Source organism: Branchiostoma floridae, chromosome 4, assembly GCF_000003815.2.
Source record: "Branchiostoma floridae strain S238N-H82 chromosome 4, Bfl_VNyyK, whole genome shotgun sequence".
NCBI classification, from domain to species: domain Eukaryota; kingdom Metazoa; phylum Chordata; class Leptocardii; order Amphioxiformes; family Branchiostomatidae; genus Branchiostoma; species Branchiostoma floridae.
Genome location: NC_049982.1, coordinates 20,638,604 through 20,652,919, shown reverse-complemented (window position 1 = coordinate 20,652,919; position 14,316 = coordinate 20,638,604). Strand labels below are relative to the sequence as shown.

The following is a 14,316-nucleotide window of genomic DNA, read 5'->3' as shown; positions in this document are numbered from 1 at the left end:
AAGAACTACACAGCAATGCCATACACAAACAGCACAATATACAATGAAACCATTCCTACTGAGGACGATGTGCTATACACCAAGGACATAATGGCTGTTGACCAGACAACAGACATAGACAGTGTCATTCTTCTTGGGGCAAACCCAGTCATCAACAAGGGTTACAACAGGACCCATCTCTTTGCTTCTGTTATGGTATCACTCCTCTGTCTGTTGGCATCTGCACTTGTCCTCATCTTTTGCATCCACTACTGTACACCTACTGTAACAGATCAAGACACTAAAAAACAGGACCCTTCTCAAACATCAGAAAGCCATAACATTGAGCCATATGCAGTGGTCTACGCTGACTCAAATGAACTGCAAGCATCTGACAAGAACTCAGATCAAGGCAAACAACTGGCCCCCACAGGTAACCAAACATCAGAAGACAACCATACCATTCAGCCGTATGTTGTGACATATGTTGGACAGAATGACATGCTTTATTATCAGCCGGATGACTTTCAACAAACCCACAACAATAAAATCCAGCCATACACAGAAACCTACGCTGACCCCATACAAGCTGTGAGAAGCCCAACAGAAACAGATCATACACCACAGGAACACACAACCAACCAACTGGCAACAAACGTCAACCAACCAGCCACCCTGGAAACCGAGGCCCAGTCAATTCCAACAGGAGCCAACACTAAGCCAAAATATGAAAATAGTACAGCAGAAAAAGGAAACATTACCACAACAGAGAACAAGCAGAGTCCTTACGGAATGGATGACAGCATTGAGAGTCCAAGCATAAGCAGAATGCTGTACAGAAGTGAGTCACAGCATGCTGGTGAAGATCATGATGCATCCCACATCCTATACAACAAAACTGGAGAACCCTGTAACCCTGAAAATCTAAAAGTTAAATATTAGGTACTTAAACCTTAAAAGTTTTCCTTTATTCTAAGATATTTTGAAGCTGTATGAATCCATCCTCCTTCCTCGCTCTCCACCCACTCTGTCCTGCACAAAGTGTACCAGACTCTTCCATACTACCCTGGGCCTGAGCAGCCACTTAAGACATCGCCACCAACAATCAGCAACTGAGGCTGGCTTGACATGAACTAATGCTTGGCCACGAGCGGACGCCGATGTACTATGAATTCATTGTCCAATACTTTTGAACCTTTGGCCATTAACAAAGTGCTAGTAGCTGTTGACAGAAACCATAGTAGTTTTTTTTTTTTTTTTTTTTTAATTTTTTTATTGCATTTCACAGAAAAGCACAGATTTACAGAAATCAAAAGAAATTACAAAAGTTGAAAGAAAGTACAAAACACAGACCACGGATCCAAAATAATATATCATAAAGGTGGAAATAAACGAACGAAGGCTACAGTGAAAAAACATTTACAACAACTGGTATTCAATCATCTGAACATAGTTAAGGATAACAACGAAGATGGATACTACATGACAGGTAATATGGACAAGTGGAGAAGAAAGTAGAACAATGCCAATGGAAGATAGCAATGGACCAATTAATTAGCAAGGTTAAATGGGAAAGACTCCCATTTACTAAAATGGATATCTAATTTGTTCCTTCTCTCTGCTATCATATATTCTGTCTTGTAATATCTCTTTACATACGAAATGTAATGATTTACAACTAGTTTTTTGTCTCTCTGTATGAAAATATAATGTTTGGCCACTAGAATTAACAAATTCTCGATTACATTACAATTTTCAGATATGTCACCTAAAATAACTGTCTGAAAGTCCAGATGTAAGGTTTTATTTACTATTGTTTTAAACCATATTTCTAAATCTGTCCAAAAAGTAACAACTCTAGGGCAGTCCCAGAATAAGTGTCTAATGGTCTCTACTTCCTCACAATGTGCACAGTTCGGGCTATTTAGAATTTTCCAGATGTGTAACATTTTCTTTGTGGCTAACAATCTGTGCAATATTTTATATTGAAAAATTCTTAGTTTCGGGCATATAGTCAGTGCATAAACTAATCTAAAAACCCATTTCCACGGGAAAATTGTATTAAATTCATCTTCCCAGCGTCTTTGTATGTTCAGTGGGTTTCTATTTTCTGATTGCAAAAAGGATGTATAGATAATTTTGTTTATTTTAGTTGCCTTCAGCCATACGTAATTTGCTGTATGAGGTAAGATAGGGCCTATTACTGGTGTGTTGTCTAAAAGCTTTTTTTTCCAGTTTCGCGGTATTGCAGATAATATCTGATTGTACTCTAGCTTATCAAATGCTGTACCGAATTTAGCAAGAAGGCCATTGTAAGATAAAAAGCGTCCATTTGTATCCAAAAGGTCATTAATGTAATAAATTCCATGTTTAAGAGGTTTTTCCCATATAATAGGCGTATTTTCGATTACGATACTTGAGTTGCACCATAAGAGTTGTGCTTGTATCTCTTTCAAAGTTTCAGGAGGTTTAAATTGGAAAGAAAGCCATGCTTTCAAAACATCTTTGAAAAAGGGATTAGGAGAGACAAGTAATCTAATAAAAACATTATTCATTTGATCAGTGGATATCTTTGTTGCGATATCCTTCCCCAAGGACAGTTGTACGAACGGATACAAATATCTACTAAATATTACGGACGATGTACATAAGAAAGATTTGCGACTTGAATCTTGCTGGAAGAATATTCTTGGAACCCATGAAGCCTTACGGGTAAGGTCAAAAGAAGGTAGATGTATTAATCCTAAACCTCCATTGTCATATGTATTGTAAAGGATTTTACGTTTAATTTTTTCAGGTTTACCATTCCATATGAATTTAAAAATTTTTTGCTCATATGTTTGGAAAAAAGTTTTTCCGGGGGAAGGTAAAGACAAAAATAAGTGGGTAAATTGTGAGACCACAAGTGTATTAATGAGGGTAATCTTGCCATAAAGTGTCATGGGTAACATTCTCCAAGGTTGGAGAGTTCTGTCAACTTTAGTTAACCTATCTTGATAATTGTCTGTAAGTTTATTTATGTCTCCGGTGATCCCAACTCCGAGCATTTTTACCGGTCCATTTGTCCATATTATAGGGAGATTACATGGCAAGGTAAAGTTAGTATTCCTTAAAGTTCCTATTCTTAGAATTTGGCATTTTTTGTAGTTTGGTACCAATCCAGAGATTTTTGAAAAATTATTTAAGTCATTTGTTAGGGCAAAGAGAGATGGTAATGTCGGCTTCAAAGGGAAATTTGAGTCGTCGGCAAATTGGGATACCTTAATTTCCACTCCATGCATCGTTAATCCTTCTATTGTGTTGTTTGATCTAATTTTCGTGGCCAGGAGTTCTACACATAAAATAAACAGATACGGCGAGAGCGGGCAACCTTGTCGAACACCACGCAATAGCGAAAAGGGGGCTGAAATATAACCATTATTTATCACTCTACTTGTAATGTCTTTATAGAGAACAGAAACCCAGCTAATAAATGATTGTCCGAAACCATAAAATTCTAAAGTCCTAAACATGAAATCCCATCGAAGCTTGTCAAAAGCCTTTTCAAAGTCTGCTATGAAAATCATACCTGGTAATCTTTCATTTTCATAGTATTGAATAATTTCAAGAATTTGACAGATGTTTTCACCAATAAATCTGTTTTGTAAAAATCCACTTTGATCTTTATTTATTAGACTCGCAATAACATTTCTCATCCTAAGTGAAATTACTTTTGATAGAATGCGTACATCGCAACATAACAGTGATAGGGGTCGCCAGTTGTTAAGCAGTGTCGGATCCTTATACTGACCATCTGCATCTTGTTTTAATAGAAGAGTGATTAATCCTTCCCTCTGTGATTTTGACAAATTACCTTTTTCATATGCGTAATTGAAACACTGTAGCAAGGGATGTTTTAAATTAGAAAAAAAAGTCTTGTACACTTCGATCGGAATCCCATCAAGACCTGGGCTTTTGCCATCTTTAAAACTACTAATCGCTTCCCACAACTCCTTTTCCGTAATTAGTCCTTCACAGGAATTTTTCTGTTCAGGACTTAAAAGAACGTAATTGTCCTTTGGAAAGAAGGGATCACAATTTGTATCATCGAGATCTTCTGGAGGGTTTTTAAAGGAGTATAGGGAATGATAAAATGTTTTAATTTTTTCCATAACACGCGGGGGGTTGTGAATAGTTTCCCCGTCAGTTGTATTTAAAATCATAACATTTTTCTTACAACAGTTTCGTCGACCAAGATCAAGAAATTGTTTGGTACACCTGTCAGCAAATTCCATCCAATCAGCTCTTTGTTTATATACCAGCTGGTCCGTTTTCTGTTCATATAAATCTTCTAATTCACTCTGCAGTACACTAAGTTCGTCAAGAACAGATTGTGGCGGCTCATCAGTCTCGTCTAGTTTAACGGTTAGCTGGTCGATCCGTTTTTGAAGATCATTTTCTTTTGAGATAAAAGATTTTCGTTTCAATGATGCAAATTTGATGCAGTGTCCTCTAAAACAACACTTGAAGGCGTCCCAAACCGTTAACGGATCGGTTGTGCCTATATTAAATCGAAAAAACTCTTCTATAAATTTTTCAGTTTTCTTCCGAAAGTTCTTATCCTTTAATAGTGTTTGATTCAACTTCCAGTAATTTTTTCCACGCGTACGGCTTATGTTTTGAATAACAAGTGAAATAAATTTATGATCGGATTTTAGTCTGTCTAGAATTTTTACATTTGAAATATCCACCATAAGTGAAAAAGATATTAAGAAATAATCCAGGCGGCTCGCTTGCCTTCCTCTTCGCCAAGTAAATCTGACTGTATGAGGGTGTTTATGTCTCCAAATATCTACTAAGTCTAAAGCAAACATCAGTTCATTAATTTTTCGTTGTGCATTCGGGTGATATATTACTGGGTTTTGTCCAGCTCTATCCAAGGTCGCATTCTGTATCGTGTTGAAGTCTCCAACGATAATAAAGTTATTGTGATTTAATTTCAGGTTAAATATCAATTTTTCTATGTTATCAAAAAAGTTAGGGTTATCTGTGTTTGGTGCGTACAGATTACATATACATAAATACAGATCATTTACAGATATGTCTAGTATCAAGGATCGCCCATCATCATCTTTTATAGAATAGTTGATGGTAAAGTTTAGATTTTCTTTGAATAATATCAAAACACCACGTTGATTTGTTGTCCCATGATTGAAGACTATTGTCCCGCCCCATTCCTGTTTCCAAGTCATTTCGTCTTTAAGTACTGAGTGGGTTTCTTGTAAACATATTATATCGTGAGATTTTTCTTTAAGCCAATTAAACACCTCTCTTCTTTTACGAGAGTTTGCTAGACCATTCACATTATAAGAACCAATCTTGGTGTTCATGTCACAGAAAGGGGCGAGATTTTAGCCTTTGTTTTGATGCATTAAATGTGGCAAGATAAGGAATGAAAATGATGTCAAGTACTAAGCATGAATTTGGATCCGTGGAAACAAAAAAATTATATGACATAATTAAACAATAAAAACAGACACTTACAAAACATGAGCGTGCGAAAAGGACCTATTGTCCATCTGAGAAAACAGCTCATCACCGCTCTTAGAAATATTAACAGTTCACACAGAAAGAAAAAAGAATACATAAATAACAAGTTCGGGGCCATGTTTCTCACTGTTCAATACTGTTCCATGTTCTTAAGTAGTAGTATATGGTCTTTTACTTTCCGGTCCAGTGTACAGATCACCGTCGATATATAGCTGGTCGACGTTAAGAACGGCGAATTTCGGCGGCTGCGCCGCGCGTGCTGCCCTGAGAACCGGCATGAGTTTCTTCCGAACCTCTCGAATCTGCCTTGGGAAGTCCTCTGCGATGCCGAAGTTTGTGCCTTTCAGATTTCTGGCCGCACCTCTTACCATCTCCCGATCCTTAAACCATACAAACTTCGCGATGATCGGCCGCGGTCGCGCATTATCGCCAATACGGGTCCTTCCCAGGCGATGAACTCGTTGAAACTTAATGTTTTTCACAACATTACCCGGGATTTTGGCGTTATGCTCGAGAATCTGGGTTAGTAGCTTTTCTGTACGCTGGGGTTTCTCAGATGGTTCCTCTGGAACATTGTAGAAAATGAGGTTTTCTCTACGAGACTGAGCTTCCATCTGGACTTGTTTGTGTTGTGACTTTACCTTTTCTCTTTCATACTTAACTTGATTCTCCTGGTAAATCCTCACCTTCTCAGAAAGTTCTGTCAGTTTCTTTTTCAGGTCCGACACTTCATCCTCCAGGTGTTGAGAGGCTTTTGCAATGTTTACAATATGTAATGAATTCTCTCCTACCTGTTGCTTGGTTGTTGCCAGTTCTGCAAGTTGTACCTTAATTGTTTGTAAAATTGACTTGATGTCTGACCCTTCCGTATCCGGCTCTTCATCAGTTTGGGACCCTGTAGAGCTGTACTTGCGCTTCTTGGGGTCGTTGTTGCTAGGTGGCGTGGGCTTGTGCCTCGGCATGATGTAAACAATGCAGAAATGTTGTTAAAGAATGACTAGATGTAACATCTGTCTAACCATTCATGTTGGAAAGACAAACAGCAACACAACGACCTGCAAGATTGGAATCTTACCGGCGAGGGCCCCGTAAAATGGGGCCCGCTGCTTGTTCCACACCAGCCAGATAAACACTGCAAAGAATGTCGTCGTGGATGGGAGGGGGGTTCTAATGGCGAGCTGTCATGCGTCTATCTCCAACACAGCCCGACACACCACCACCCGCCTACTCACTGAACAGACGCTTGTTGTTGGAACGAAACCTCCTCCTGTTCTCCCTTCGGTGTCTCACTAAAGCTACGCCAACAAGGGCTTCTAGTTCACTGAGTTCACTGTGCTGAACAGTAGAGTAGTCTGCAGAAAATTATGGCCCTCCCCATTCGGTCCTTTCGAGGGAAATTTTGTCAGCAAAAAGAGCTTTTTTCTAGCAAAAATGGATCTTAGAAGATGGAATATACATTCGTCTGCAACACTTCACCTCGATTGACGATCGATGGAAGGAAGAAGTGCTTAAAAAACGGAAGTTTGCAACACCAAACATGGGAGAGACTCAAACCGTGACCGGACCCGAAAGCGCCCCCTGTAACCCTGAAAATCTAAAAGTTAAATATTAGGTACTTAAACCTTAAAAGTTTTCCTTTATTCTAAGATATTTTGAAGCTGTATGAATCCATCCTCCTTCCTCGCTCTCCACCCACTCTGTCCTGCACAAAGTGTACCAGACTCTTCCATACTACCCTGGGCCTGAGCAGCCACTTAAGACATCGCCACCAACAATCAGCAACTGAGGCTGGCTTGACATGAACTAATGCTTGGCCACGAGCGGACGCCGATGTACTATGAATTCATTGTCCAATACTTTTGAACCTTTGGCCATTAACAAAGTGCTAGTAGCTGTTGACAGAAACCATAGTAGTTTATTAGATGAGGCAACAAGGGGATGGGAACATGCATGTATTGCGTTTGATTATGCACTGTTAGATTCAAAAGTTTCAGCTTCCAAAGAATTTCAAGCCATGAAAGAAATAAGAATCACTGACTGTGTTTGCTTAGCCCTATTGTTATTCCTATGTACTATAATGTAGAATCAATGTTTCACTACATAAAAGACATCATTATTTAGTATTATCATTACTATCGCTGTGGTCATGGGCCGTGATTGAGTAAATGTGAAATATGCAAACATTTTGAAGCAACAAGCAATCTATTTCTTAATATGCCTAGTACATACACAATATCATCACTTATTGTTGTATTTTATCTAGTGAAAAGTTAGAATCAACACATCTGAATGTCATGATCAATCAGGTTTAAATAAAATACTTGCAGTTTTTCTAACTTACAAACTGAGTACTAGTACTCACAACCTGTTGTTTAAAATGAAGACACTGGGGGCTGAAATCTAATCCTGCATTTTGGCAAACAAAATTACACAACAAAAGTCAAAATTTAATTCTTTTATTTCAAGGCCTTACAAACAAACAAACAAACAAAAACAATGAACAATGAACAACTGAAAGTCCATTTTTGCTTTTTTTAGTAATTCTGTTCAACAAGCTGCCCGTGTCAGTCAACACTTCATCAAATCATTAAATTCATAGAAATAATACTAACAATGTTGGCCACTCTGGCACTTGGAATTGCAGTCAAACCTGTCTCTAGCGGCCACACAAGGGACTGGAGAAATGTGGCCACTAGGCAGCGTTTCTGTATCTACGGGACTGGAAATCATGTGACCGTGGACAGGTGGCCATTATAGACTAGGTCAATGGGAAAAATCCACAGGAACAACAAAAAGTGACTGCAATGGCCAGGTGGCCGCTATGCAAAGGTGGTCGCTAATACAGGTTTGACCGTACTAAGAACTTACTGGTAGTTTCTGGGGGGAGGTGTTGGGTGTGGAGGAGGCAGATGTTGATGGGGATGACTCCACCTCCTGCAGCTGGTTTCCTGCATCCTCCTCATCCTCATCCTCATCTGTGGGGATGTAGCTGCTGTCATCACTGTCCTCACCTGTGGGAACTGATCAAGAACAGATACACCATGCTAGCAGTGCCCCCTAGAGGAAGTTGTTACAGCTGCATTAGTACTGCAAGATAGAATATTTTCATTGCTGTTTGAGTTATAGAAACCTGAGAAAGCATCTTAAAACAGTATTGATGTGCTGATGAAAATGCCATTCCTAAGCTTAAATATATAGCTTTAGTTACATGTTTTGTTTCTGGCTGGTGCATTGTGAACAATTTCTGATTTAACAATGATGTCAATGTTGTTGCTGTTGTTGCTTTTCTATTTAATTTTCAGAAATGTTTGATTGGATACTAGTATTCAAACTCAACACAGGCATGTAACAGAATTAAAATGAATATATTAATGAATGGATCAATCAGTCAACTAATCACTGACCAAAAAATGAATGAATGAATGAATGAAAGAATGAATGAATGAAAGAATGAATGAATGAATGAATGAATGAATGAATGAATGAATGAATGAATGAATGAATGAATGAATGAATGAATGAATGAATGAATGAATGAATGAATGAATGAATGAATGAATGACATCACACATAGATCATCCTTTTGAGAAATGTGGAGAGGCCGTAAATGTGGTCAAAGTGTAACCTGAGGACCATGAAAATATTAGCTCGCAATCTCCTCAAAAGCCAGCATCCAAACCTCTTCTGTACCTCAGAAGCACCCACCTTTGGTTTTGTTCTTCCTCCACCACCAGGCGTCCTTGGCAGGAGATGGCTGTGATGTAGCTGCACTCTCTACTCCACTGTCCTTCTGATCACCCTCATCATCAACCTTCTGCACGGGTAAATCTGATTGGCCAGTAGCTTGTGACCTGCCTTCTGATTTGCTGACAGATTCCTTCTCATCTTCTGATGTTGTTTTCTTCTGGGGTATCAATGTCACAGAGGCAGGGACTTTGATTGTGTATTCATCTGTGCCAAGTAGCGTTCGACTTTCAATACAGTCACTTACCCAGTTTGCATGTACCACACTTGCATGAACGGGTGGTTTTTCAACCTTGAGGATTCGACAGAGTCTGTCATATTCCATGTTATCATCCACAACAATATGAGAGGTGGTGCTGCTGATCTGGCCGTGCAGGTCACCACCAAACCGTGGAATCTGGCGTTTGAAGATGTCCATCCTCGCCTTTCCCAGCCCTGCAGGAAGTATGAACGCTCTGACGTCCTGAAAGATCTTGGGAACATTTTGATCAACACTTGAAGTTGCTTTCGCGCTCTTAGGCCCGCAAGTGGGCAGAGATTTCTTTCGTTTGGTGTCTGGTTGTTGTGAGTCTTGTGGTAGGCCCCGTTTCCTGTCGCCCATATCTTGAGGTGAATCGTACGTTACATGCGTTGATCAAACGTATAGCTAGAGAACAGATGCTTCTAAAAATTCAAGAAATCACACTAAAGCGTTGACCATCCTGTTTGTACACAACAAACCTTGTCAGGACATGCTTCAGATATGTTATCAACAACACATCAAGCAACACACCTGGGCAGACCTTAGGTCGTTGTCCTCTAACCTTTGACACGAAGTGGATTCCTTAACCTCAACCTGTGAGGTTTTAACAACAGGTTAAGTTAACGGAGTATACAAACCCACGTTTGTGATGTTAAGGACAATACGAGAAACCTCATATATCATTTTAGACATAGAAGTAACGCAACAACTCGTTTTCTTCTGAATCTTCAGCAACTCAAAGCGGAAACGATGTAATGGGGGACTATCACAATAAATTTAGGGGGAAAAGGCACTTGAAATATTTTCTTATCTGTATTTATGATCTACCTATTGAAAAATCATGGATTAGATTTTAATTTTCATATCTTTACTACATCATTCTAGTCCTGAAAGCATATTCGTTATACTTTTTTCTGAGCCATTTATTCAAGTAAGGGATCATAGTTTGGAAATCTTACCCTTAGTTTGGAATTATGGAATAGTCTAGTCGTTCAAAATGGCGTCGGCGGGAAAAAAAAATTTCCAGTCTGATCGGAAACCTCCGGGAGATCGGCTGTCTGCGTCCTTCACGGACACCGCAGACTCCACCATCGGGGTTATTTGGCAAGTGAGTAATTCCAAGATTTTAACAAACCACAAGAATGGTCTGTCTTTGTCAAGAGTTGACATTTTCAGGACGAAATGTATTGGTTTTCGAAGCTACCCCCCTCCCCCATCAGGCGTGTTTCGGACTGTCTTTTTTCACGTGCACCCGGAGCCGTGTAGTTTGTTACGGCTCAGTAACTTCTTAGTCTGCAGTAACTGTATTGATATCACATTAACCTTGGTTCCACATTATTGGTTATATAGATGTCACAGGAAGGAGAGTTCAACCCAAGCGCGATGGATGAGGCTTTGGACAAGAGACGACAGCTCCGCAAGAACTTCAGGTTATAATATTTTTATATAGATAGTATCTCAGTGCTTTTGCCACATCGTACAGCATGTAAAAACTTCAGGGCTTGAATTACCACATGTTTGTAAAACTGTACTTGTGTTAACTTGGAAGTGTACACAGAAATTTTGACCACACAATTTCTTTTGTTGTTTATGAACTGTTGCCATCTGTAGATAGCCTGGGTACCATCCGGATAGTAGTTCGCACCTATGTTCGCTTCTGCTATCCGTCTGGAGACTTGCAAATTCAAATCTTTTGGTGGTAACGTCAGTTAATAAGCAAAGTAAGGAATTAGTTCTAGAGCATTCGTTCGAGGACAACAGCCCGGCGCCTGCAAGCGCAAGGGGACGATGGGCTTTTCCGGTGTTGGAACACCTGTTCGAATGAGCGTTTGAACCCATTCCATAATTCGCTCATGAGTAGGGGCCAATCAGCGCGTGCTTCCACTTTTTGTACGATTCCAAACGTTGAGATGGTCCGCGTTCCCAGACGGAAACACAGAGAAGCGACTGTATATAGTGTATAATGAACGCCGGAGCGAACTTCTTTCCGGATGGTACCCAGGCTAATCTGTAGATACATCCAATAAAATAAACTTTATATGAAAAGCCCAGAGTTCTCCTTACTGGTAAAGAGTGAAACAGTGGTTAACTGGTCGTACACCATGACACAATGTTCAAAATTAATGCAATTCAATCTCTACAACTGGATGAACAACGGATATTTGCTTCTGGACGTTTCGAATGACATCCATCACTCTTCCTCAGCATCCTAGTGATGCTGAAGAAGAGTAATGGATGTCACTCGAAATGTCCGTTTTTATTGAGTTGTAGAGATTGAATTGTATTTCTTTTTTTTTCTAATATTGTTTACCTAAATGTCTAACCTTCATAAATGTACCATCAAACAATGCTTTTCAAATTCACTTAGGGTAATTCTTATCATTGTCATAAAAGTTTAAAAAGCAAAGAATATGTAAAAAAATGTATGATCAGTATTCAGTTGAAAGAAGTATGGTCCTTACCATTTTGTTAAAGGAAAATGCTGAACACATGGGTGTTCAAAGAAAATTTGAACTCTACAGTAGTACTATGAAATAGTGACCTCTTTATAAGTTTTTGAGGTTTCAGAAAAAGAATGACAGCTTGAAAACATTTCAAGCAAAAAAGCATAGAAGATGTTGCTTGTGGGACAGCTGTGACACTGTTGGAATGTTCCCTACAGGCCATCGTTCCCGACTGCGGCCCTCGCAGCGTCCCCCGCGGTACGACAGGAGGCAGCCAGCAGGACGCTACGCAGGAGAAGCACTAATGTGGAGAAATGTATCCTTGTATAGGAAATGTGGTTATTCTACTTTGATACTACATTATTACATGTATAGTTGACTTGTAACTATCCTATGTACTTTGGATGCTTATTGACTGTATTAAAAAGTATCTTCAACCAAGTTTTTTTGTAGATACAAATGAATTTATGGACTACTATCAATCATTAATTATGAAGTATCTACGTAGTACATTGCTTGTTATGGTCTTGCTGCAAGTTCTGTCTGGTGCACCCTTGACCTGTGCCAGCCCTCCAGCTCCTGGACCAGGCAGTCGGCACCACCCCTGGCCCGGTGCTGCGGATGGCGCGTACACCGGCGAGCCAGCTGCGTCACACCAGCTACACGCCGCGCCCCGTCCCCTCCACCTCACAGTTTGATGTCAGCATGACCCTGGGAATGACCCCTGCCAAGTCCATGCCTCTATCACAGTCTATGGTGAGTTGGCATTTTACCCACTACCCATCATGTCATCTGTTGAGTCCTGTCAAGCCACCTGTTCCATGGCTACAGTTTATCTTGGATTGTGTTGTAGAATTTGATCACCCATATTGTGACCAAAGTTCTGTGGTCTGAGAATAAACCAAATTTCCTGTATGCTGATATTTTTACTCTTCTATAAGGATATGGTCCCTCTTTTGATGCTAACTATAGTCTGTAAATGTCCTCATTTCTGAAGGTACACACACCTGCTCAGAGGCCACCTTCCACTATGGAGATGTTCACCCCAGGTGGGGTCACTGAGGACATCACATCTACCAACATGTCACTACTACTGGAGGAGGATCCAGGCTTGGCAGGTGGGAGATAGACTAGAGGAATTATTGTACAGTGAAACCTGCCTTAGGGGTCACCTGAGTATAGGGGCCACCTGGCCATTGCGGTCATTTTTTGTCGGTCCCTTGGATTTTTCCCATTGACCTAAGCATTAAGAAATAGTCTATAGCGGTCACCTGTCGAATGCGGTCGCGGCCAGCCAATTTTCAGTCCGGCCGCTATGCCAACACTGCCGATAGCGGTCACCGGCGCGACTGGCCGGCCGCGTTATGCCGCGCTAAACCCACGCGGGGTTCACTTTTTTCAATTTCTGCACTCACATCAGCAAAATGTAGGCTCAACTTGGACGATTTACGAAGGAAACATTGAATAAAGAAACATTTTACAAAATTATGTGATTTTATGCGAAGTTTTTCCACCAACGTGTTGTTGGCGTTTTTCTCGTCTCAGACTCTTTGCACTCTACCCTTCTCTACAACGTCATTTCTGTGCAGACTGAAAGAATATATGGACAGATTTTACAAGTAGACCGTCCGTTCATGTATCTAATGTTATAGGCTCTTGAAATCCATGTACGCTGGTCTAATTTTCGTATTGCACGGGCCAAAAATGTCGGAATTGTATTTGCGTAAACTTTCCAAGATGGCGCCGCCTCAGAAGATAAACAAGGTCAATAGGGGTCAGTGGACGACTCCATTTTTGCCAAGGTAAAATGTGGCAACAAGAATTCTGATTTATAGCACAAAATACAGTGATTATGGTATAAAAAACGATAAGAATCAATTAAATCAACGTTATTTATGTAAGAACTAGACGAAGTTGGATTTTTGTCAAAGAAATAAGCCTACGTAGAGACAGTTTTATTTCGACGTGACCACCTTGGCATAATGGCGCATGCAGACAAGTCAAGCCAAGCCTTCCTGAACAAGTGAAAGTTTTTGTGGCGTTTTGATGTTTAGAAATGATTATGAACTTGTGATCAGCAGTGATTGAACGTCTAATTTTTGCCGGCAACTAGCGGAATTTACACGATTTGTCTATTCGATTGGCAAAGTTGCCGGAGACGCGCGCTGTGACCCAGGCTCAGAAACTGTCAGATCGAGGAACAAAGGAAAATGGCGGCGGTGACTTCGTGTTCAGACAATTCTAACTGTTTTAAAAGACAAGAGAACCAAGCAAATGTCTGTCAGTTTTGACTCAGAAATACGATGTCGAAGGCTTCGACTCCCGAGGGACACGCATTGACGTTGGTCATTCGGCGTTCCGAGAAACGCAAGTCCCCCC

General features: G+C 40.2%; 2 protein-coding genes across 2 annotated transcripts in view; one reads left to right on the top strand and one right to left on the bottom strand.

The window, feature by feature from the left end:
- Positions 1–10,264, bottom strand: part of LOC118412950 (DNA polymerase lambda-like) — a 38,055-nt gene extending 27,791 nt beyond the window's left edge. The window contains exons 1-2 of the mRNA XM_035816026.1: positions 9,214–10,264; positions 8,377–8,528 (exon numbers count right to left, since the gene is read on the bottom strand). Coding sequence (XP_035671919.1) covers positions 8,377–8,528; positions 9,214–9,853 — 792 coding nt within the window. The 5' untranslated portion in view covers positions 9,854–10,264. The remainder of the gene's footprint in view (positions 1–8,376; positions 8,529–9,213) is intronic.
- Positions 10,265–10,412: 148 nt separating this feature from the next.
- The window catches only part of LOC118412946 (nuclear pore complex protein Nup107-like), an 11,973-nt gene continuing 8,069 nt past the window's right edge, over positions 10,413–14,316 (top strand). Inside the window, exons 1-5 of the mRNA XM_035816016.1 lie at positions 10,413–10,601; positions 10,844–10,923; positions 12,156–12,253; positions 12,506–12,693; positions 12,935–13,055. Coding sequence (XP_035671909.1) covers positions 10,491–10,601; positions 10,844–10,923; positions 12,156–12,253; positions 12,506–12,693; positions 12,935–13,055 — 598 coding nt within the window. The 5' untranslated portion in view covers positions 10,413–10,490. The remainder of the gene's footprint in view (positions 10,602–10,843; positions 10,924–12,155; positions 12,254–12,505; positions 12,694–12,934; positions 13,056–14,316) is intronic.